This window comes from Fistularia commersonii, chromosome 16, assembly GCF_037954325.1.
Source record: "Fistularia commersonii isolate RoL2024-O1a breed Wild chromosome 16, RoL_Fcom_v1.0, whole genome shotgun sequence".
NCBI lineage: Eukaryota > Metazoa > Chordata > Actinopteri > Syngnathiformes > Fistulariidae > Fistularia > Fistularia commersonii.
This window is the reverse complement of record NC_141299.1, coordinates 7095453-7122555: the sequence shown is the minus strand read 5'-3', so window position 1 is coordinate 7122555 and position 27103 is coordinate 7095453. Positions and strand designations below refer to the sequence as shown.

The 27103-nt window shown below is 39.7% G+C and overlaps 1 protein-coding gene across 1 annotated transcript in view; it reads left to right on the top strand.

Moving 5' to 3' along the window:
- Positions 1-27103, top strand: part of ncanb (neurocan b) — a 146500-nt gene that overhangs the window by 37559 nt on the left and 81838 nt on the right. The window contains exons 3-6 of the mRNA XM_086161441.1: positions 13302-13531; positions 13854-14022; positions 23620-23794; positions 25664-25791. Of these exons, the coding sequence (XP_086017567.1) occupies positions 13302-13531; positions 13854-14022; positions 23620-23794; positions 25664-25791 (702 nt within the window). The remainder of the gene's footprint in view (positions 1-13301; positions 13532-13853; positions 14023-23619; positions 23795-25663; positions 25792-27103) is intronic.

The window sequence follows — 27103 nt, the reverse complement described above, 5'->3', positions numbered from 1 at the left end:
CCATGACAAAACTAGAGTTCAGCCCCAATCTTTGGTATCTGGAGCCGTGAGTGATCCTGAGGTTGAAAAGGTTCCAGAACACACAACACAAGGAATCTACAATGTGCTTAGTGACTGTTCTTACGGACTTGATGTTGAAATTAAGCCGGTTCTATCCATGTATTTAAGAGCCTTTTTGGTGTGTCATGTGACGTTCTCCGACCTCTCGATACTCTTGCTGCAGTCCCCGCTGTGTATCTGTGACGGTATCTTGTGTTCAAATTTAGGAAAAATGGCATTCCTCCGTGTTGCCCACAGGAGTCCCTGTGGTCATCTTTTCCTCCCTGTGTTGTATTGTTTATGAGTGCAGATGAAAAAAAAATCAACATGCCTGGCACAACAGCCTTTATAGAAGACTGAAGGCTCTGACTCCCGGGCAGATAGATGATGAAAATGCAACCAACTCCTCTGTTTTCCTGAATGTGTGTGTATGAATGTGCTGGAAACCCTCAAGTTACATCTGCCAGGTAGTTTTTGCAGCCAACTCGCTGAGTAGCACGCACTGCAGCCCACACACAGAGCATCTCTGAGGAGCCTGATAACACACTCACTTGTGCCTTTCAGAGAATGTCATGCAAACAGATACTCTTTGCCTCTACTTTGGAGAAGTTTGGTTTGTTTGAGGCCATTAATCCCACCTCTTCTTGCGCTATCTGCCTTCATGTAGTCTATGCTGTTTTTCAGCTGAGGAACACTGAAAATACTCATTGATGGGTAACAGACTAAAGGGTGGGTTAGCACCAAACCTCACCTTCTGACAGCTTGCATAGCGGTTGAGATGTGTGATGAGGGGTATTGTATAAAATCATATAAAAAAGGTATGCCGTTTGCATCCCTAAATATTTGTGTGGCCATACTGACACTTCTATACCGCCACTTGATTTTGCAACTGTGTCAAGTATGTATTTTTATGTATTTAAAATGTTAGCTATGTGTCGTACCCGATAAGTTTTATCACCACACTTCAGAGGGTGCAAAATTTGTCATGCGAGAAGACTTAGGAAAGTCCTTGAGCAGCTCTCCATGGCCTGGAAGGACTCAGTCGGTGCTGAATGAACGCTGCTGTGAGTTGGTTTCCGTTTACCAAAAAGAGAACGGAGGTGAGGAAACAAGAGGAGACATGCTACGTCACTAAGGGGTTTAAGATCATCCTTCTAAGTCCCTCAGCGATTAGCATATTTATATCAAGTTAGTGCAAAATCTACATATAAAAGGTCAATTTTCATTGCAGCTCTCTAATGTGTAGGCCACCATCTTAGCAATATGTTTTTCCTGCTGGTCTCTGAAATCGATATCGGAATCATTCTCAAACATCCCATGTCAGTCAAGCCCAATCTGTAAGAGGTGAAATGACAAATTGATACAATATTGAGGGAAAAAGAAAGGTGTCAAAACAGTGGAAGGGATGCATATGAAGTGAAAGAGAGGCAGTTATTTTCTCAGAGGGAAAATATCAAACAATATGAGGTGGACCAAGACAACAGACAGCAGTTGTTTTTGGTTTTCTGGATGGATGATTTTAAAAGAGTATCCCATGCAGGAGAATGACATCATGCAGACACAATTTCCCAAACCTACATGTTGGCTGCGTAGCAGACCTGCTGTGCCTAGACAGGAAACACAAACATGAATTCACAAAACTTCTGCTAGCCATAGCTTGCATTTTCATCTGTGTATGAATGTGTTTCTTTGCACATTGCAGTTCTTATGCTTCCCATTGGGGAAAAGCAACCACACTGCGGTGAAACACGGATTGGTGATCAAACACAGTGGAAAAGAAGAAGAAAACCAGTCTTCCCTCATTCAGATGTCATTATACAGCACATAGCTTCAGATCTCTTCTCTGAAGAGGCCACTGCCAAAGCATGTAGTTAAATGCGTTTGTGTGTGTGTGTGTGTGTGTGTGTGTGTGTGTGTGTGTGTGTGTGTGTGTGTGTGTGTGTGTGTGTGTGTGTGTGTGTGTGTGTGTGTGTTCATACTTGCAAATAACAAGATTGTGGTTCCTCTGTTGCCGTGGTTATGATTTTCACGTTTGCCTTGACATATCTCCTTCTGCTCATCTTCAATAATAGCATATTAGTATCATGGGCACTATCATTTTCACATCTTTTTTTTTCACATCCTTTTATTTTTATTAGTTTGCCAACCATATCATTATGAGGGATTTTCATACACTTCTGGTGCAATGGTATAACACTATTAATCATATTTCATTTAAAAAAAGAGTCGGTATAATGTGTTGATTATATGCTTATTTTGTCAATTGTTATTGCCATTACAGATTTAGGGGTTTGATTTATCTTGGCTGTACATGCGGGACACTGAGTTAACATGCATTCTGCAAACAAAACATGCAATAAAACAACCAAAATAGATAATTAAACCAAATGTCTGCCTCTTGTTCCCAGCTGTGTTAATGTAACTCTGCCACTCATTTAAAAAAGTAACAAAATGCAAAATTGTAAGTGTTGTAAAGCAAATATGTTACTCCTTACACTAAAAAGTAATACTTTCTTTGTAACTCTGGTACTTAGATCATCCCCAACACTGGTGGACACTCAGGATAATGCTGCTTTAAATCAGGCTCCTGGAAAATTTGAGTGGCATATAGCAACTAGTATTCACAAGAACACAAAAATAACCATTGGATAAAAAAATGAACAGGCAGAAAGTTAAAAAGCAATAAATCAGAGAGCCAACCTCACAATGAATAAGAATGGGGGACCAGATGATGGGTGGAGATGAGCCTGGGTTGATATACTCCAGTGAATATTGATGTAATGAATTGCACATCCAACAGCAACAAGAACCTGAATGATGGAGATAAAGACGGACAGTCATGACAGACAGATGGACAATCAACATCAGGATCAGGGAGGGGAAACAGTAAGAAATATAAAATGAATCCTAATAAAATATCCTTACCACAACTTGAGTGTACACAATTAACGGAAAAATTAAATAGGACAATAAAATGTTCTTTATTTATAGTTTTATCCTGCTCCATACATTTAACCCTCTTATTATGTTAAGGATCAATTTGACCCATTTCACCCATTGACCCAATGGGTCAAATTGACCCTTAACATAATATGAGGGTTAAATGCATTTATATGTCCACTGCAAAGTCTCTTTGTACCCTCTTGGTCCATGAAAAGAATATATTCTATGTCAGGATAGCTAAATTTCTTTTGTAAATTTTGGGGTAATTGTTGTTGTAATTGTAGTGTACCCTTGTTCTGATCTATGCATTCCAATTACTGAGACCCTGAAAGACCTCTACTCACTTACACAGTCAGCCTAAATATGCAAAACTGGCACACATGCAATTCAATTGATGCAAAGTCATAAGAAAGCCATGGTAGTTCAAATATGTTGGCTTGAAAAAAAGCAATGTATGTTTAATGATAGTTCTAAGTTGAAGGCAGGGAATTATACTTGAAATCGGCAAGTTTTTTTTCCCAAGATGTGAGGGCTCTGCTGGAAGCCTGAGCTGGACCTGCACACATTCTACATTATACTTAACATTTACATTCAGGAACAATGACTATTTAATATGCTGTGATAAAGTGCAATATTTATATATTTAATATATATATATATATATATATATATATATATATATATATATATAATTTACTTACTACTTACAGTTTGTTTTTATAACAGTCATATGCTGCTATGAAAAGGACTGGTATCAAAGAAAATTTAGCTGTATAGGAATGTGGAATAATAATCAAAAAAATCTCACGTGATTGTTAAATGATTCATTCATCTCAATACTTATCTCACAGACCAATAAGCAGAGGATTGGAAACTTGGGGCAATCAGATTTCAAACTTTTGTATTGCGACATTCTTTGCCTCTGACCTGCATTTTAACAGAGGTGCCCGAAGATATATTTCTTTAGAGTTTAAGTTAGCCTTGAAACTCCATCAGTGCTTGAGTGACACTGAAAAGATGTGCATACAACAACTTTGTGTGTGCCTACGGAGTCTGGTTTTATTTGTTGTATCACCTGTCATTTCTTAACATAGAGATCAACTAAAGGCAGCAAGTCTCTGTTCGACAGCTCATCACTCATGATTTATGACCAACAGCCAGTTTCAGAACAAACATGCATAAACGCATAATCAGCTGACATGCAGGGGCAGAATGGATGCACTCAATCAGTCCAACTTGCTTTTGACTGACAGTCTGGCTGGTTTAATGTAGTGAAGCTGAAGGCCAATGGACTATCATCATCTGCAAACCCATTGCTCTCCCTTGCTCAAGACTGAAAAAAGACTGAGAGAAATAAGATAAATTAGCCCAACAATGAATAATGTGTGTAATTGTGTTCCTATTACAGTAAAAATGTCATGGTCGCTCACTCGGTGTGTCTGTGTTCACCGCTATACTGGTCTCAAAGGCTCTCCAATGGTGTTTAATAATTAGGGAGCATCTCTAAAGTGAAGACAGATGGGTCCTCAGGATCATGTAGGTGCAATCTGAGTTCTGTTTACAATCTGTTGGACCAGAAGTTTCCAAAAGGGGATGCACAGTGTGTCCCTTTGCAGAACCACAAAGACCAAGGATGATGTCAATAATAAATACAGACAAAGAACTGAAGTGACCCAATGGATGAGTTTTCTTGTTCTTTCTGGCTACTCCCTTCAGGGGTTGCCACAGTGAATCAACCTACTCTTATCTAATCCTATTCTCTGAATCCTCTTCTCTGACACCAACTTACATATATTTCTTATCTTCTTTCACTATATCCATATATCTTTGCTTTGGTCTTCCTCTAGACCTCCTGCCTGTTAGTTCCAGCTCCAGCATCCTTTTACTAATATATTCACAAGCCTTCCTCTGCACATGACCGAACCGTCTTGGTTTGGCTTCTCTCAACTTATCTCCAAAACATCTTACATGCTATGTCTCTCTGATCAACTCATTCCTGATCCTGTAAATCCTCATCACTCCCAAAGAGATCATAAACATTTTCATCTCTGCTACCTCAAGTTCTCTATCCTTTCTTTGCTTTTATGCCACTGTCTCCATACCATACAGCATTGCTGGTCTCACCACTGTCTTGCATACCTGTCCTTTCATTCTGGTTGATACTCTTTTACCACACATTAGCCCTGACACCTTGTTCCACCTGTTCCAACCTGCTTGAGCCTGTTTTTTATTCTCAAAATAAATATTTAAAAATATTCTTAAAATAAACGAAAAACTGAGCCAGCCTGGTGTAGTCAGAGGGCAGTCAGAGGGCAGAAATGCAGATGGTGTCTGTATGGTTGTAATAAAATGTATTGTAAATGCAGATTTGTTGAAGCAATATGGACCCTCGTTTACTTACTGAGGGATCAACTTTTTTATTAATTTCACAAGGTAATGATTTACAATATAGTTAAGGAATGCCAAGAAATGAATATCCAATTAATTAAATTTTAATTTGTTTTTATATATTGTAACTTCCATGAGGCAATTAGAAATTAGGGGTGAGACTATGTATGCACAACCTTAATTCTACCTAAAATGATTCTTCCACGGCTGGAACCTGCCAAAAACCTGGCAGGAGGATTAAAATGTATTGATGCCGCTACGCTGAGGAATAAATTTGTCTGGTTTCTTTCAAGCAAGCTCTCAACAAGATGATTCTGCAACTGCAGTCTGACTGTCTTCCGGGGATGCACTTCACTCTAGGTTCATCCATTTGTGTGTGTGGGGGGGTGCATGTGTGCGTGCGTGTGTGTGTGTTGGACAACAATTCCCATATTTGTAGCATGTGGTAAAAAAAAGATGATCCTTGCATCCTGGAGGGGGATAGCGAGTGACAGCAAGCAGGATCTGATAGTGTGTGTGTGTGTGTGTGTGTGTGTGTGTGTGTGTGTGTGTGTGTGTGTGTGTGTGTGTGTGTGTGTGTGTGTGTGTGTGTGTGTGTGTGTGTGTGTGTGTGTGTGTTGTGTGTGTGTGCGCATCTGTGCATCTGTGGATCTGTGTTTGGAGAGCATGAATTTGTCCTCCAGTTAGTTTAAAAACATCTTCTATATCTAATATGCCTTTTCATTTCACATAACCCCTTTAACTGTAAATGTGTACCTATAGTATTTTTCAATAGCCTAATTTTATCCAAATATTTTCCTTGACTGCCCACTCCCAAACACCCTCCCATGCCCAACCAAAACACATTTTTTCAAATGTGTTTTGCTCGAGTCAATTATGCATGTTCGTATTTCTGCCTAACATCTGTTTTGCCTCTGTTGCTGTGAGAGTAATATTTGTGCACATGAAGGAAGGAAAAACAGTTTGAAACTACATCGCTTTTCCTTTGCAGGGTCTCTTAATGTCTTATAAATACTATGTCCTGGCCCTAAAATTATATCCATCATAAAAACTTCATGACCAGTACTGCTCAGCAATAGAAACACAATGCAATAACTGAAATCCTTTACTTGTGTTCTTGATCCCTTTAAGTGTGAATAGTCGCATCAAATAAGATGGCGAATAAAACTATTCCTAAACTCTCAAATTCAAGCTATCTTTATGTTTTTTTCCAGTTTTCATCCAGAGGACATTTGAGGTTGTCCTCTTTGAACTGTCAGATGTAGAGAGAAAAGACATTTATTGTCACAATCAGTTATACATGCAGCACAACATCAGCAAAATTCATCCACTGCATTTAGCCCATCATGGATGAACCATGAGCAGAGGACACATACCGGGCAGTGCTATCGGAGCAGTTACGGTTTCAGGGTCTTGCTTAAAAACACTTGGACAGGCAAGGAGGTGCGCAGAAATCAAACCTGGAATGCTCTCCTCCAAGGACAACCTCTTGAATGCCCTCAGCACATCCCTGTGGAGTTGCTGTCTTACATCTGCAATGAGTATGAACAAGGAAAACAATAGTAAGCTGCCATAGCTTGATAAATTTCAAAACATGACAATAATACAAATGCTAAGGGTAAAGTATAACACATTCTTTCAGTAACCAAGTTTATTTTTTTGATTCTCAACTTAACCAGATTGTAAAATACAGGGATCAGTATTTCTTACCCTATCCAGGCTGCTGTTGACTGAAATATAGCACCTTTAATCTTCTTCTCCTTTCGGCTTTTCCCTTCAGGGGTTGCCACAGTGAATCAACCTTCTCCATCTAACCCTATTCTCTGTATCCACCTCTCTCACACCAACTACCTTGATAGCCTCTCTCACTATGTCCAATAAATCTTCTCTTTGGTCTTCTAGACCTCCTGCCTGGCAGCTCCAACTCCAGCATCCGTCTACCAATATATTCACAATCCCTCCTCTGTACATGAACAAACCATCTCAGTCTGGCTTCTCTGACCTCCTCTCAAAAACATCTAATGTATTGTTCCTGTGATAGACTCATTCCTGATCCTATCCACCCTTGTCATTCCCAAAGAGAACCTTAGCATCTTCATCTTTGCGACCTCTAGCTCTGCCTCCTGTCATTTCATCATTGTAACGGTTTCTATTCCATACAGCATCACTGGTCCACCACTGTCTTGCACACCTTTCCTTTCATTCTGGCTGATAGTCTTCTATCGCATAGTACCCCTGACACTTTTCTCCACTTATTCCAACCTGCTTCACCTCTTTGACACACTCTTCGCTGCTCTGGACTGTTGACCCAAAGTAATTGAAATCCTCCAACTTCCTGATCTCCACTCCCTGTAGCCTCACCGTTCCACCCAGGTTCCTCTTATTTGCACACATATACTCTATCTTGCTCCGACCAACCTTCATTGCTCTCCTTTCCAGCGCATACCTCCACCTCTAGATTTGTCTACCCGTCCATCACCACTGCAAACAAGAAGGGGCTCAGAGCTGATCCCTGATGGAGTCCCACCTCCACCTCGAACTTCTCTCTTACCCCTACAGCACACCGCACCACTGTCTCACAACGAGCTTCCATGTCCTGGACCAGTCTAACATACTTCTCTGCCACTCCAGACTTCCTCAGACAATATCAGAGTTCCTCTCTTGGCACCCTGTCATATGGTTTTTCTAGCATATTTTCTAGCATATTTCACAATGCAGCTCCCTCTGGCCTTCTCTGTGCTTCTGTATGAGCATTCTCAAGGCATATAATGCATCTGTAGTACTCGGTCTCGGCATGAAGCCATAATGCTGCACACAAATGCTGACTCCTGCTCTCTGTCTAATTCCCACTACTCTTTCCCATAACTTCATTGTATGGCTCATCAACTTTATCCCTCCATAGTTGTCGCAATTCTGCACATCCCCCTTACTCTTAAACATGGGACCCATCATGCTTCATCTCCATTCTTCAGGCACCTTCTCACTCTCTAAGATCCTGTTGAATAATCGAGTCAGAAAATCTACCGCTGCCTCTCCTAGACACTTCCACACCTCCACGGGTATATAATCAGGACCAACCGCCTTTTTACTCTTCATCCTGTTCAGTGCCTTCCTCACTTCCTTCACGTTTACTAATCTCTGCTACTTTGTGGTCTATAATAGTCACCTCTTCTACCCTTGCCTCTCTTTCATTTTCCATGTTCATCAGCTCTTCAAAGAACTCTTTTCATCTTCCCATCACTCTTCTAGCATCTGTCAATACATTGCCCTCTCTATCCTTAATCTCCCGGACCTGCTGTACATCTTTTCCATCTTTATCGCTCTGTTTTGCAACCTGTGTAGATCATTCTCTCCCTCCTTACAGTCCAACTGAGCATACTAGTCATCGTACGCCCTTTGATTTGCCTTTGCCACCTCTATTTTTACCTTATGATGTATCTCCCTGTACTCCTGTCTGTTCTCTTCAGTCCTCACAGTCTCCCATTTCTTCTTTGCGAAACGTTTCCTCTGTATATACTACTGCACGTCCTCAAATATAGCACATTTAATAATGGTATAAAGATGTGAAAGTTGTTAAGCTCAGTATTTACATTGTCTATTTGTTCTACCATTGAAAATGATGGTGAATTTATTTGAAGTTTGTCAGCTGGGTTTGAAATCTGTGTGCCTTTAAAAGACAAAGCGTCATACTGTGAATGAGATAACGTTTAATTTTTTTAAAGTGCCAACTGCTGGCCTAAGGTCATAGAAGAATTTTATGTGGAGTTCATTATAGAGCAGGGCTTCAGTCAGTCGACTTGAGTCAATATCTTAAGAAGAGCAAATGTGACTGAATATATAGGACCAGAAGAGTTTCTTTTGGTAAATGCTGTTGCATTTCAAAAGAAATTAGAAAGCAAACTAACCGCACTTCATAAACTTCAACATCAATTTCACTCTCACTAGTTCCAGATGGGAATTTCAGTGGTTCCATTGGAGTTGAGAATTATTATTCTGAGCTTAGTACTGGGATTGGAATGGTATCAGTTGATGTGCTGCAAGACTTCTTTTGCTGTAGCATGCTGACTGGCGAAGCTCAACTCATTTTAAAGCCCAGCAAGTGTCCAGGGCACCATAATAATGTTCTTTAAAATATCCCATAAGTCGCAGAGAAGAAGAGCAAATGCCATTACTCGATCCCCAAACTTGCATTTGGTCAGTTTTGTCTGATGTACTGTACATTAAATGAATTTTCCAAGTACAATGTGTCACCTGACCCATCAGATCTCAACATGGGATCTCTCTCCAGTGGAGGAAAAAGTTGGAGCAATAAATGAGGCCTTTAGTTTAAATGATGTAGCTGATATCAGAGCATTTTTCGGCTCAGTGAACTACTGTTGCAAGTTCTTGATTAATCCAATGCAACCTATTTTTGAGGTTATTCCATTAAGACAAAAGAAGAAGCACTACCAAGTTCAGGAGAAAGCATTTCAGCGCTTTAAAGAACAGTTGCACCCTGCATAACTTCTGGTGCACTGTACAGACAAGGACGTTGTTATCCTCCAACACATCCCCCCCAACGATCGAGCGGCCCTTTCAGACCCTCATGGAGGTGTGGAGTCAGTCAGGCAAGGGATATATCATTCACGCTCTCTCATTAAAAGAAAGAAATAACAATTGAAATAAGTAATTTAATACTAAATTCTTGCTCCCTGCTCCACCTACTCAACAAAACTTGACCGTCTAAATGTGGATGGAAACATTCCCAATGATCCGCTACCCTCTCAGAAGCAGGAGCTGCAGTTCTTTACCAAACCTTACCATGAATTGATTGTTCATGATGACCGCATCCTTATGGAATCCAGAGTGATTGGGTCTCCTCCAGCACCTGACACAGGCACTGGAGGAGCTGCAACACCCACTCCTTGTATATATCCAAGTATGTTCACAATGTCAGAGAAATCAAAAGATGACAGTACCTGTTTGACTTCACCTTTGAAATCAAACTCGTCAAGCCCCTGGATTTTATTTTCTTTTTTAGTCACATATTTCTCATGCCGTTGACTCACTCTCAGTCATCATAAAGACGCTTAGAACCATCTTCACCACGCATTTGCTGCCAGATATTGTGACTAACACCGGCCCTCCTTTCACAGGGAAGGATTTTAAAGAGTTTATAGAGAATAATGTGATCATCCAGATGTGTGACAAAATGAAGCCCACTCACAGGATAACACGCCCCTGACTGTTCAAGTCAGGGGCGTGTTTGTCCAGTGAAAACTGGCAGGTTCACAGACACCAGGATCACATACATGTCCATCATGATGAAGAGGGAAGGGGCCTCACAGTGTTTCAATGGAATACATTGTGATTTCAATTGCAATGGAGCAAAACAATGAATTCTGAGCATCAGTTGTCTCACCTGCCACTACTCTGCCAGGACCATACACTTTTGTCCTAAATCTCAGTAGACTATCCCCTCACAACATCTAATAGGCAAAACAAGCCTTTTATAGGCTAAACAAATAGCTGTCAAAAGTTTGGAAACAGGCACAATGTTATTGTTGTTCAAAGGGCTCTGCCTGACAGAGAGGTAAATATTTGAAAATTGCTAAATCACACAAAGCTTCCAAATGATTCTGTCTTATTTATTTTTTTTATCCTAAAGGGAGCAGTGCTAAAACACTTTGAACCTTTCAGAGGTGAACCTCTATTTCCGTCCTTGAATGCATCGCTCAGCTATCATCTCATACCAGTGACCATGACGTTGAAGTTCAGTAAAGAGCCTCAACTGATTACAGAAATACAAGGTCACAAAACTGGTAACTTTTAATTGATGAAATACTAAATACTGGATTTCTATAACAGTAAAATTAGCAAGATTTCCTATAAACCATAACAATGCTTTTCATAAGATACCCTGGAAGCTATTTAATGAGAAATATGAAGCTCAAGGATGATAACAGTCTGGGTAGTGATTGTTAGTGACCCACAATGTACAGGTTTTTTTTTTCCTCAGTCCTCTCCATTTCCCTCTCAGCCTTAATAGGTCTCCTGCATTTTGCTTCACAGGTCAACACACCAAGCACTTAAGTTCCACTCAAGTGTGAAAGGCGATGGTATTGCACAACACAACTCCTCTTTGATACATGGCCATGTAGATCTGTAGGTGAGGGAGTAAGATAAATAGCCCTTTTCTAAGTTGGTGCCATAGGAAAAAGCAGGACTTGGATATTAATGTGTTTAAGGGGTGGTGAATATGTGATGAGAGGGCTGATGTTAAGCTAATAGGGAACTTCCATCAAGTCCCTTAACTTGATCAACTGCTGTGGCATAATGGCTCCAGTAATGAGCAATGGCAGGCGTTTGCTTGTTTGCCAGCGGTGTCTGCTTAAAGGCATATTAACAGCCCAGAGAGGAATGAACATGTTGAATTCATAGCTCTGTTTGGGCTGTTGCGTGCAACGATATTCTTTTCTGTCAGTATATAAAACATGAAATATGTTGTCACTCTAAGGGGCAACATACAACACAGATACTTTACACACTATTATGAAAATTAAATGGCACACATACTAAACTGATTGAAATCTGAAACTGAGTGATTGATGAAAAAGTCAATGATAGAGAAACACACACTGAAACACACACACACACACACACGCACACACACACACACACACACACACACATACACAGAGGAGAGAAGGAACACTTGGGAAGAAACCATTTATTTACAGACAAGTGGAGCTTTACTTATGGTAAGATGTGATTTATTATGCATAATATTAAATATGCATATTTGAGCTTGATCTATAATGGGCAGATTTAATTGATATAGTCCAAAAGGAATCTATAGGTTTTGTTTTCTGTCTTCATCCACACAGTTTGCTCAACCCACAATTCTTTTTTATTTTACTTCCCTAACCTCTGCTTTCACTAATTTCTTATGTTAGATCTCTGCACATCTCTGCAGATTATTTTTGATAATTCCTGGGATTTTTATCGCCAGATTTGGAAATATTGTATTTAAAAACATGTAGGAGAGCTTTATGAGTTATAGTTGTCCTTGCAGGGAAAGGGAATTTCCAAATGTGATTTGAATAGCTCTCAGGAAGTGATCATTGTTTTTACTCTATGTGGATCCATGAAGATTCTTTTACCAAAATACGATATTAACACACAAAATTATGCAAAATTGTTTTCAAATTCATTTCAACTTTACAAGTTATGAGAGATATGTGTCTCCCATGGTCCCTAAAAATACCTAAGGCCTAATTCTGAATTTAAAAACAAAATTTTGGACGATAAAATAAAAAAAATGAAAATATACAATTATGATGGGCTGGACAGAGGTAGATAAGACAAAATTAAGTGTGTTTTTGTCAGTGTTCTATAGAAAAAGAGGTAGCTTAGGACTGATGAAGGAGCTACAAGTAAGTCGGATGAAGGTTAAGACATGTGAAACTCATTACCACCTTATGCACACTGGATAAACAGAAGTAGATAACTCCACCGTGATAACCTGTATTACTGAGAGGATAGAATTCATATTTTTCCTCTGTGATGTAAATGAGGCACCTTTTTTTACCGGACAAGGTGACAGAGGATTGGAGTGTAATAATAATGAATGCAGTGACTCAGATGAGTTTTTACAGAAGTTGCATTCAACAGTAAAACAAGCCAATGTTGCAATTTTAACAGAAGATAAGTGAAGATAACATTTGAATGTGTGGTAGTTGTGATTATATTGATCCCATAGGGTATATCCCTGTTTAGGGTGCCTCTCTTTACAATTTAACACTGCCTCCCACTGATTGGGCACAATAATGGTGCACTAGATCAATGTCTACTAATGACTCTCCTCTCCTCTCCTCTCCTCTCCTCTCCTCTCCTCTCCTCTCCTCTCCTCTCCTCTCCTCTCCTCTCCTCTCCTTTTCTCTCCTCTACAGGTACTACAAATGGAGACACTGTGGTGAATATGCGGAAGGTGACACACCAGACCATTAGTGAGGAGCTGTCCAAAAGTGTTCTGCTCCCATGCCTCTTCACCCTCCGCTCTGGGGCAGGATCATCCCATGAGCCCCCAAGGATCAAATGGACCAAGGTTTGGGGCCAAAGAGGCTCAGATGGCCTCCAGAAGGAACAGTCAGTCCTGGTAGCCAAAGACAATGTGGTTAAGGTATGAATGTTGAATGTTTGTGTAAAGAATTTTAGGAAATTGTATAGCTGTGCTGTTTGTATCTTAGGTTGAACTGACAGCAATTATGTTGTGCATCTTCTTACAACTATAAGACCCCCTTGCCTCATTATTCCTTGCAATCACCCAATGAACGCTTCACTACATCTGTCCCTGCCCCCTGTCACCCCTTTCTGGTTTCCTACATTATTCATTTCACTTTTTGCCTTGCTCTTTAACAGCCATTCCCTTAATTATTTCTCATTCTCATCACCACTACAATACTTCTCAACAATTCACCATCCCATATTTCCTCCTTTTCCAGGTGAAGAAAGCGTTCCAAGGTCGTGTAATGCTTCAAGGTTACAATGAGAACCGATACAATGCCAGTCTCACTTTGACTGGGCTTCGTTCCAGCGACTCTGGTCTGTATCGCTGTGAGGTTGTTATTGGGATCAACGATGAGCAGGACACTGTTCCACTGGAAGTCACAGGTAACAACACAGACTTTAAACTCAAGGAAACCACTGAAAATTCTAGTGATTGTAGAGATATAATCCATACCATATAAACAAATTCTGCAGGAAAGAATCTGCGGGCAAAGGATAAGGATGGTGGTTAAAAAAAAGCATTTCAATTTGCCATCTATTTGTAGTCTTGGTGATATTTATCAATCACAATGGAGTAAGTCTTTCCCTGCATGCAGATAAACAGTTGAGGATGAGAGTAATCAAGATGAAACCCATTGACCGAAATTCATCCTCTAGCTTTTGCTTGCAGAGAAAGTTGTTTTAAACTGTTAAGTGCAAACTTGCCGCAGAGAGAATCAGGTTGGATATGTCATCTGTTTGTGCCAACAGGTTTTGCACATCCCGAGACGTAATTAATATTAATAAAAGACCACAGAAGGGATGTTTGAAAGCTATGGTTAATCTTGCATCCATTCCTGGAGGGCCGTCACTGTCAGTCAAATGAGATTTGTGCAAACTTAGCTTTGTACTAACATTGTTTATGCTGATGTGCATTGTATAAACAATGATGCTAAAACAAACATTCAGCTTTTTACCGGACTCAATAAAAATAGATTAACTGGAAGTCATTGAGGTTTACTATGTTGGCTCACATCTCAACAAAACACACAAAAGCATATAGTTGTAGAAAGATGTTTTTTCATTGTGCTAGATTAAATGAGTAACAGAAAAAGGGCTGTAGCATTTTACTACACAGTAGGTGCTTTTGCAGAAAAAAACAAGACGGACAAGAAAAAGAATGTACCAGGTTATTAGTCAAAACACCATTGCCCCTGTGCTCAGATATCTGTGTCGTCTGTGAGTGGACAGGCTCATTTAATTTTGATGCAGGCCAACTCCTAATCTCTGTTATGTTGACAGAGTAAACAAAACCCTAAAGGAGTATAATATCTGGTACAAACAACAGCCAAGCTTACTTTAGGCAGATAATGAGGAGAAAGCTGTAGTTGCATACAATATAGAGGGAAGTCAAACCTTATCCATTTGCATACAATTCCCTCACCACACTGTGATGATACAAAGCTGGTTAAACACCTGCAAACTGCCTCTTTATATCTTGTCCCAGTAATTGTTTGTGAGAACCAAACATCACCAAATTCCACTCCCAGATCATTAGAGCAATTACATTTGTAGTGCTGATGAATGCTGTCTGGATGCATCCCATTTCACATTTCAGGAGCAGTAGTTAGAAGGGAATATGTGAGTTACGGACCTTTTTTCAACAGCTGTCATTTCATAGATGGGTACAGCCATGTGTAAATAATTTTTTTTCCATGCTACTAAGGTCTATAGCCTTTCTAGAATAAAAGAAAGAAAAAAAAAACATTATTTGACAACAACCATGTTGACTCTTATGAAAGATACTGTATTGACATATATCTAAATCTATCTATCTAGATAGATAGATAGATAGATAGATATTCCATAAACCACATCTTAAAATATGTCTACACAAACCCAACCACAAATCATCGCACAATTGTGTGGTGTTCTGTCTCTTGCTCACCTAACCTGAACAATAAAAAAGACAATAGCTGTTTCATTTATCAAGTAGTTCTTTATTTGTAATAGTTTATTATACCTACTCATTAATTTTGAGTAGGTACGTATTATAATGAACAACTTGTTACAGGGTATTTTTTCCAAATCTGCCAGGTGTGAACTAAAGCAAAATATTGTTGAAATAATGAAAAAGAGAAAGGGAGCCAGAACATGTATGAATGTGTCCATTCACTGACAGAAATAGCTATTTGAATCAGTAAAACCTGTCAAATAATATCCTTGAACCATCATCTAGTTTGACTTTGCTTATGCAAGCCGTCATTCAATTTTCCTGCACTTACTTACACAAGTTATTGTATGAGAGAATGAAACTATACTTTTGGTGTGAGCTGCTGCTTCGCTTAAGATCTGCCGCTATGCATAATAATGGCCCTGTTTTCCATGTTGAGCTGATACAGCCATTACACTCAGGGCGGTTTCCTGTCAGTACAAAATGTGTAGGGGAAAAAGCGAGGGAACTTGAATATGTTAATCATCATTGACTTGGGCTTCCTAGGTGTTCATGCAGTGAAAACCTAATGGAACTGAGTATTATATGCTACACAGAGTTCCAAGTATGTCTCCCTGTGTTATTACTAAATTGAAAAAGACGTCATTGAATTATCTGTTTCCAGGACGACCATATTTTCGGAATTACTACACTACCTGCTGGAAGCTCACTATATTATGGCTGTAATTATTGTGTCACCGTGAGCATTATAGCCAATCCTCGGATTGTTTCCAGGTCAAACACTGTTTTGGGTCATAAGCTATTAGCTTAATCCTTAGTACAGGGAATCACATGAATCATTACCTCTGCACATTGTACCACACAAAGCCATGTCTATTTTGTTAAGACCAGTACCACCATTTTACTTGGTCACTACCTGCTGTATGCTATGCTGATGCCTGCAATAGATATAAAACATCTTATCACTGAGACAAATCCAGGCAACCTCCAAAAAGTCTCTGGCACTGAAACAAATGTGAATGTGTGCAAACTTCAGCCAAAACTTCAAAACCCCATATGTAACATTGTGTAACATTAGGAGACGGGGGAAATGAGTGAACACCTTAAATGTAATGTATTCTATTCTATTCTATTCTATTCTATTCTATTCTATTCTATTCTATTCTCATGCGGTGTATTTGCAATACGTTTTCAAGAAAGAAATATTTTTGTTCTGCAAAATGTTTCGATAGGTTGATATAGTTGTAAAAATCTTGTAGTTTCATTCTCATGAATGGCCCAACCCAATGTTTGCCAGCAGTCCAGAGCATCACACTGCTTTGGTGAACTGGCATTCTTCCCATTGTGCGTTCTGTAGCCATATATTCTCACAATGATCGAAAACAAATTGTTATCAGATCTTGGTTGATTCATTGCTCCCTGTTCCATTGCTGATACTCAAGAGTCCATTTGAAGTGTGTTTATTGATGACCAGGGATACAAATAGGTACCCTGATCAGCCTCTCGCTATACAGATCCATAAAAAACAAACTGTGATCCACTGGGTGTTCTGACATCTTACTGTCATGTGCAGTATTAATGTTTCCAGCATAATAAGCGACTGGAGCTGTTTTGTTTTGTTGCACAACATAGGCCATACTTTGCCCAATGAGCAGATGACTGAGGTACCCTTAATCATCAGATTACTGCAGACCACAAAAATGCTACAAGAGCTACAGATCTGACATAATCCCGCCTGGTCATTTAGCAATTGTGATTTTTCCAAATGCACACACATACACATACACATACACGTACACGTACATGTAATGTCCAACTGGAGAGCAAATTGTTCACTAAGTGCTCAATTGGAAATGCTGTGTCTTCTAGGAATTAAGTGTCATTCACTTCACATGTCAAAAGACATATTTTTATGAATGATTGAAATATGTGTTCTGGTCGAGGGCACTACATCTTTTTCAAATTTTCCATTTAGATGAGGATGCTTTCTGGTGTTCTCCATAAACACGGTTAACTTGTCTTTTTTAACAAATGCCTTTTATAGTTAGTGAGAAATGCTCCCACCACTTTGTATTCTCCCTTTTTGCCAATCTGTTAACACTGTTTGAGAACACTATTTCTTCTGATAGACACCAATTAAATAGCCAACCAGGAGTAGCCATCTCAAGGATTTAGTCTTAATTGAGAGTCAAGCTACACAGAAGACCACAACCATCCTAACACTAATTCTGAATGCTTAAAGTACAAATGATAAGATAAGATAAGATAAGATAAGATTGATAAGATAGATAAGATAAGATAAGATAAGATAAGATAAGATAAGATAAGATAGACATCTTATCTTACCTTATATGAGTGTGAAGGACACTACATCTTAATGAACATTTTTCATTTAGGCAAGGATGCTTTCTGTTGTCCTCCATAAAAGGGGGTAACTCATCGCTTTTCACAAATGCTTTTTTCAGCCAGTGAGAAATGCACCCAGCCATTTTGTATTCTTCCTGTTTGCGAATCAGTATGAAAACACTGTTTCTTTTGAAAGAAACCAATTTAATAGCCAATCAGGAGTTGCCATCTCAAAGATTTAGTTTTAATTGATAGTCACGTAACATGGAATACACAATCATCCCAACACTAATTCTGAATACTTAATATATTAATTATTAGATATCCCTATTGCTCAGCTACAGTTTATCAGTCTCATATTAATGTACACTGCTCTTTCAAGAAAATAATTTGTGTGTCCAGGTCATAATGATCTTGTTCCCATGCTGTCTCTCCATTAGTGGCTCTGGGAATACTCTCTTTCCTGCTCTGTGTCATCCCTATCTTTTTTCTTTCTCCTCACACATATTGACCGGTAAATTGGCTGTATCTTATCAATTACAACAATGAGCTATTGATTACTTGTGTCACTGCTGTCTGTGGTGAAGTATAACTGCCCCACATTAACTGATTTAGAGGACAAAAGTCTTTGCGAAAGTTTTGGACATCATCTTTTTTTCTGTTTTTTTATTGTGTGAAGGTAGAGACAAACCACAATGGAAATAGAGCAAACAATCCATTGTTAAACATTAAACAGAGGAATAAAATTATGTCTTCTTCTTCTTTCGGCTTTTCCCTTCAGGGGTCGACACAATGAAGAGGAATAAAATCATATATATATATATATATATATATATATATGTTTTTTTTTTTATTTTGACCAATAACCTCCACTGCCAATTCAATACGCTCAATCAAACAGAAAAGCTGACAAGTGCCCACTAGAGCCAATTTGCGAGGCACTTTGAAAAGAGTAGGGCCACGGAGGCTCAGTGACAGCCTGATGTCTGACCATCCGCCTGAAGCGTCAGGGGCTTAAGAGTGAATGTAAGACTTGTATTCCTCTGGTTGCAGTAAGATGACTCAGTATATGACAATGCTGCTTTGTAACTAATAGATGTGAATATTTCAATTTTAAAGATATATCCCCTAGAAGATCAAGCCACTATGCCTCGTTTATGTTTACTGATAGGTAAATAGTTGTGTACAAATTCAAAAGAAACCAAAGATTACTGATAGCGCTATCCATATCTTCCATTGTTTATATTTAAAAAACAGCCATCTGGAGGTATGGATATTAATGCCTTTTTCATTAAATTTTCCCATGATTTTATTTTCTTTCAAAGGTGATTGGCTGTAGTTTATGGTCTGTCCACAAAGCTGCGAGATCAATTTCCCATCTGAAGGAGATGTTTAATTTCGTATGTAACAACACAACTGAGCTTTTCAGGCAAGGCTACCAAAGGACACTGCTCAGCAGTTCAACAATGAGGGCATACAGTCATAAAGTTTTCAGTATACGCACAGATGGTCCCTGGATGATCTCTCTGGAGAATGTGGAGATGTATGAAACAGTATGGAAATAGCCGTAGGAGGTATCAGGTATTTAAACTTCCTGTGGACTTTAACTGGGGTTCCAAAACAAAATAGAAACTTATTTCTCTCTTCCGTGCAAGTAAACCCAGTGAGATTCTTCTTCTTTTTCTTTTCGGCTTTTCCCTTTAGGGGTCGTCACAGCGAATCAACTTTCTCCATCTAACCCTACTCCCTGTATCCTCCTCTCTCACAAGAACTACCTTCATATCCTGTCTCATTATGTCCGTAAATCTTCTCTTTGGTCTTCCTCTAGACCTCCTGCCTGGCAGCTCCAATTTCAGCATACGTCTACCAATATAATCTCTATACCTCCTTTGCACGTGAATGAACCATCTCAGTCTGGCTTCTCTGACCTTCTCTTCAAAACATCTAACATGTGCTGTTCCTCTGATAGACTCATTCCTGATCCTATCCACCTTTGTCATTCCCAAAGAGAACCTTAGCATCTTCATCTTTGCGACCTCTAGCTCTGCCTCCTATCCTTTCATCATTGTAACTGTTTCTATTCCATACAGCATCACTGGTCCACCACTGTCTTGCACACCTTTCCTTTCATTCTGGCTGATAGTCTTCTATCGCATAGTACCCCTGACACTTTGCTCCACTTATTCCAACCTGCTTCACCTCTTTGACACACTCTTCGCTGCTCTGGACTGTTGACCCAAAGTAATTGAAATCCTCCAACTTCTTGATCTCCACTCCCTGTAGCCTCACCGTTCCACCCAGGTTCCTCTTATTCGCACACATATACGCTATCTTGCTACGACCAACCTTCATTGCTCTCCTTTCCAGCGCATACCTCCACCTCTAGATTTGTCAGCCTGCCCATCACCACTGCAAACAAGAAGGGGCTCAGAGCTGATCCCTGATGGAGTCCCATCTCCACCTCGAACTTCTCTGTTATCCCTACAGCACACCGCACCACTGTCTCAAAGCTAGCGTACATGTCCTGGACCAGTCTAACATACTTCTCTGCCACACCAGACTTCCTCAGACAATATCAGAGTTCCTCACTTGGCACCCTGTCATATGGTTTTTCTAGCATATTTTCTAGCATATTTCACAATGCAGCTCCCTCTGGCTTTCTCTGCACTTCTGTATGAGCATTCTCAACGCATATAATGCATCTGAAGTACTCTGTCTTGGCATGAAGCCATACTGCTGTTCACAAATGCTGACTTCTGCTCTCAGTCTAGTTTCCACTACTCTTTCCCATAACTTCATTGTATGGCTCATCAACTTTATCCCTCTATCGTTGCAGCAATTCTGCACATCCCCTTTATTCTTAAAAATAGGCACCATCACACTTCGTCTCCATTCCTCAGGCATCGTCTCACTCTCTAAGATCCTGTTGAATAATCGAGTCAGAAAATCTACCGCTACCTCTCCTAGACACTTCCACACCTCCTTGGGTATATCATCAGGACCAACTGCCTTTTTAATCTTCATCCTGTTCAGTGCCTTCCTCACTTCCTTCACTTTTACTAATCTCTGCTACTTTGTGGTCTATAATAGTCACTTCTTCTACCCTTGCCTCTCTTTCATTTTCCATGTTCATCAGCTCTTCAAAGAACTCTTTCCATCTTCCCATCACTCTTCTACCATCTGTCAATGCATGTCCCTCTCTATGCTTAATCACCCGGACCTGCTGTACATCCTTTCCATCTTTATCGCTCTGTTTTGCCAACCTGTATAGATCATTCTCACCCTCCTTACTATCCAACCAAGCATACAAGTCATCATGCGCCCTTTGTTTTGCCTTTGCTACCTCTATTTTTACCTTACGTTGTATCTCCTTGCACTCCTGTCCGTTCTCTTCAGTCCTCTCGGTATCCCACTTCTTCTTTGCTAACCACTTTCTCTGTATATACTCCTGCACGTCCTCATTCCACCACCAAGTCTCCTTATCTACTTTCCTTCCAGATGATTACCAAGTACTCTTCTACCTGTCTCCCTGATAACACTAGCTGTTGTTGCCCAATCATCTGGAAGCTCTCCCTGACCACCCAAACCCTTCTCAACTCCTCCCTGAAAACCAACTCTCCTCTCCTTTCAGCTTCCACCACTTTGTCCTCTGCTCTGCCTTTGTCCTCTTCATTTTTCTTGTCACTAGAGTCATCCTATAAACCACCATCCTATGCTGTCTGGCTACACTCTCACCTACAACTACTTTGCAGTCACTGATTTCTTTCAGGTTACCTCGTCTATACAAGATGTAGTCTACCTGCATGCTCCTACCTCCGCTCTTATAAGTTACCCTATGTTCCTGTTTTTTTTTCTGAAAAAAGGTGTTCCCTACAGCCATTTCCATCCTTTTTGCAACATCTACCGCCATCTGTCCCTCTACATTCCTATCCTGTATACCAAATCTGCCCATCACTTCTTCATCCCCTCTATTGCCTTCACCGACATGTCCATTGAAGTCTGCACCAATTACCACTCTCTCATTTCTTGAAATATTCTGCATCACTTCTTCTAACTAATTCCAGAACTTCTCCTTCTCTTCAAATTCACATCCCACCGGTGGGGCATATCCATTAACAACATTGAGCATCACACCTTCAATTTCCAGTTTCAGACTCTTAAGTCTATCTGATATTCTTTACACCTCTCGAAGGTTCCTAACAAACTCCTCCTTCAAGATAACTCCTACTCCATTTCTCTTCTTGTCATTACCATAATAGTACAACTGAGAACCTGCTCCTAAGATTCTAGCCTTACTACCTTTCCACCTGGTCTCCTGGACACACAGTATATCATCTTCTTTCTCTGCATCATGTTGACCAATTTCTACCTTTTCCTGTCATAGTCCCGATATTCAAAGTCCCTACTCTCAGTCCCTGGCGTTTTCCTTTCCTCCTCTCTCTTTGCTTCCAAACATACCCTCCTCCTCTTCTTCCTGTTCTTGTTCTTTGACCCACAGTAGCCCAATTTCCACTGGTACCCTGTAGGTCATCAGTATCAATGGCGGTCATTGTTAACCCGGTCCTCGACCGATCCGTTATGTTATGGTTATGGTTGACTCGCATGTTTGGTTTTGGCAAAGTTTTACGCCAGATGCCCTTCCTGACGCAACCCTCTGCATTTATCTGGGCTTGGGACCGGCTCAGGGAGACACTGCTCCGTGCCCCCCCAAGGCTCGCTTGGGGAGACACGGGCCAGTGCTGCCCTGAGGCTGCATTAAGTAAACCCAGTGAGATAGTATAGTATATCTTTTTGATGACATGCCACATTGGGAAATAGCAGAAAAAGGCTTCCCACAACATAATTCTATGACCAATATGAGACTAATGGGGAGCGTTCTTGTCACACACACAGGCCATCATGCTATCTGTGCCCATAGCCTGAAGTACAAATATTCAAATTGCTCCACAGTCCTCTATCTCACAGGAATCTCACTCTCCCTGACAAAGCTAGCAAAGATAAAGGGCCTGTGTCAGTAGCCAGACACCCACTGGCTTTCTTGTCACTGGATACTCCTTAGGGAAGTGGCTCTATGTGAATGGTGGGTTAAGAATAGAGGAGAGGTACCATCGGTGGATACTTCTGTAGCTATTTCTTTCCCTTTTAAGTAGAATATATGCTTCTTTCACAGCTCAGGGAATCGTGCCACACTAAGGTTTCAGTTCACTTTTTTCAACCTCTCTGTTAAGACTGACTTTGTTAAATTGCGAACCCCCTCTACTCCTCTCTCTGTCTCAGTGGTTCGATGCAGCAAATCTCTACCTTTGTTTCTGTGTTTTTCTTCTTTGTCTCCTTCCACAATGGTTGGACCGAGGTAAAATGCAACAGGGTGACATTATGTGTATACAAGCATCACCCCTGTGTGTCATAAGCAACATGGGCTTTCTGGGATGATAAGCCAACCCGCTATCTGGAATGAGACTCATGTATGGTGGCTGAACTCTGGTACCTCCTGAAAAGATGCAACTATGTCACTACATGATTATGTTTGAGGGGCCTTTATTTGTGTGTCATTAAACATGCACATTCTGAAGTTGTAATGGTCCAAGGTTGCAGTTCACAAATATCTCTGCGACCCTATGGTGTCGGGACACAAAGTCATGGGCTTATTGTCTCAAGCAGCGTCCCTGCATCTCATCACCTCCCTTATCTCTTTGCCTCAGGTGTGGTATTTCATTACCGCGCTCCTCATGACCGCTACGGCCTGTCCTTTGCTGATGCCAAGAGAGTATGCTTGGAAAATTCAGCAGTCATCGCAACACCGGGTCAGCTGCAGTCCACCTTCGCTGATGGCTACGACAACTGTGATGCTGGATGGCTCTCTGACCAGACTGTGCGGTAAGATTTTCATTGATCTTCTTGTTCAAGCAGCCTTACTTCAATTTTCTGTTAATTTGATACAATTCAATATGTGTAATGCTATCATTCATACCAACTTTTTCTGAAATTCTCAATTGTGATACTATTTATAACCGGTTACTACTCATAATAGACAAATGTAGAAAAAAATGTGGGCGGGACTGTGGAACAGTGGTGAATGCTCTCAACTCTCAGAGAGGAGGTTGCTGAGAGGGGAATGTTTGCATGTTGTCTTTGTTTCTTTGTAGGATCCCTGTTTGCAGGATAAAAAGCATCGCTAATGAATGAGTGAATGAAACGATATGAAAATTATGCAAATCTGTAGTTAATCATAATTAGAAATACTTTATTGATCCCAGAGGGAATTTAGAGAAATACCAGATGACAAGTGAACAAATGATACAATCAAGGCTTATTTGATCAACATTTACATTCTCATTCATTGTCACTACATATGTACAGTATGTACCACATAAAACCTTAAATAACTCCCAAAAGGATTAATTTTCAAGACTTAAAATAAGTCAGTAATTTCAACTTATTGGTTAGTTCAAAAAATGGGTCCGTCATCAAAAACAAAAGATCTATTTATGTCACTATAAGTGGATGTTACCATCTATGAAAGAAATATGTTTATTACATCAAACTTAATGAATTAGAAAGAATTGTGCAAGTTAACTTTATTCATTATTGATTTATCTATTTTATCTTATTTTTGAATATAATAGCAGTTGCTTCCAGTTGCTTGTTTTCACAAAGAAAATACAGTTAACTAATTTCCTCCCTTTGAGTTGTCCTTCAGACCATGTGTGTTTCAGCCTGCCATCTTTCATTATGGCTCCCTTTACATGACCAGTCAGTGCTTGTCTCCCAACTCCTCTCTATATCTGCATTTTAATTTAGTTTGCTAAGGATTCAACAGCAGAGCACAATAACTGTTGTCATCCTGACAGTTTTTCCACAACTTCTCAATAGTACTACTTCCTCTTTTATTCCAATTCACTCCTGCTGTTTCTGCTTCGGAACTACTTACTTGGCCACAAGGAAAAGTATTCATACTATGGACAAATAGAGATATCAGCCAATTCCAAGGTTGGGAGGATAAGGAAAATGAAATGATGGCAGCTCTTGAAGAAAAATCCCTAGGTTTTTTTGGTTGATGTGATGAAGTGTGACACCTGATCGTGTGGGTATGTTTATGTGTGTGTGTGTGTGCGTGTGTGTGTGTGTGTGTGTGTGTTTTTCATTTGCACATCTTTTCATCATACTTCAGCATGATAGTCCCTGTATGCCCAGCGTAAGCTTTTAATCACCCTCTTTGCTTCTGCTGTAGTGCTGTCAGAATCAATGTTCTCATTGAATAATAGCTCAGCTGGAGACTGAATATAGATCTTTGTTTTCACAGCTGCCTGGACATGCTGAACCACCAAAGGATTTTCTTGTTCTTTTGACTTTTTTTGACTTCCCGCCCCACCTTTCTATGCATTTCCTCTTGCCTTTGCATTGCTGGAATTCTTTCTGCCGCCGCATTTTACACATATTGAATCAATAGAAAAATTGCAAGGTCAATACTCAATAAAGCCTAAATAATTAACAGACACTGCATCTTAGATGATTTTTAGTTACTATTATGCAGATGCCATCCAGTACGCTCCATGTGTTCGTGGAAAAATTGATCTTCTTGGGAAGGACATGTATTTTAGATTGCTGTATGGAGGTCAGAAGATGTTAAAGTGTGGTGTGATTTCAAAGCTAGTCCTGTCCTTAAGGAGCTGCATTTATCTTTTTCATCACTGAGCTTTAGTAATGTAATTCTCACTGTGTCGCTTCTTCTTGGTTTCCCCATAGGTATCCCATCCAGTCACCTCGGCCTGGTTGCTATGGCGATCGTGAAGACTCACCTGGAGTCCGTAACTATGGCAATAGGCTTCCTGATGAGCTATTTGATGTCTACTGCTTTGCTAAGCAGCTTCAAGGTAAGAGCTAGAAGATGTAAACTAACATTTTAGTTTCGTCACACTGCAAGAACGCTTTAACAAAGACGTAATTCACTGTTAGCAGTGGGAGTCAGTGGGACCGAAAGTGTAGTCAGTTTCAGAATGAAAGGGGGACAAATATTAACACTGACTGTCACATACTATCTTCTCAAAAATTGTTTTCGCAATTTTACCATCAAAGAATGTTCTCTGATTTTCCATCCTGACAGAAGTGTCCCCTATGAGCAGATAAGTCTTTCACTTTTCATGCTTTAACTTCAATAACTATTTCTAGAGCTATTGGAGAGAAACTACACAACAAACAAAAAGAAGATATGATAGAGCTTGAAATGTTTGTATGAGATGATAGTGACCTGTATAGAAAGAAAAACGTGTCTGCAATTTCATGAAGATTTTATGCTAGTTTACAAGATTAACCATTAAATCACAGCCATTTTTGCGTTTCTCAGATTTACACATCATATCCTTGCGTCAAGACACTTCTAACAGTCTTTAACATTTGTTAAACATTTGTTTGCTTGTTTATCATTTGTTTTGATGTTCAAGCAGATCGATAGATGTACTCACTCCTACCTGGACTCCCTAGTGTACATACTGAATTTTGCATTTACATTGGAATTAATCTGACATAAGTGGTTGTCTATGGAAATTCATATCCTGAGTTAATTAGGGTCATTTTTATGATACAATGGTAAAATCACAAATGTCATTACATATTATACTCATTGGCTGAGAGTTCACTAATGGCGAGCAAGAGCATATGAAATGATCATCTGTCCTTTTTGTAATTCTAAGTTACTGGTAGTTACCTGAACAGCATTTGTAATCTACTTAGATGAGCAATGCGTGAGAAGGGTTTGTGCTCATTCAAAATCCTCATTTAAATAAATGACAAAATAAAAACCAATGCTTTAAATACTAAGAGACAGAACTCAGACATGCTAATTGGTAAAAGTCACTCAAGCTCAAGTCAGACTTATGTTTTACAATTTAAATTTTTTATCATATTCATATTCTATCCAGCCAAGATTTCTTGTTCCAATTATTTTTCTGTATTAAAATGGTCTTTACATAGCGCATACTTTGAATATAAAAATGTATTGCATTAAAATCATAGTATGTGAATCTTTTCATTTCCCGTGCCATCATCTTCACCCCAATTGTTGCTCTTCCAAAATTGACAGAGTCGAAAGAGACAATAGATAGTAAACAGAGGTAAAGGATTGTATTTTTAAATCACACATAAATACTGAAAAGAATCACAAATACTTCTTTGTTCAATCAACAGCCT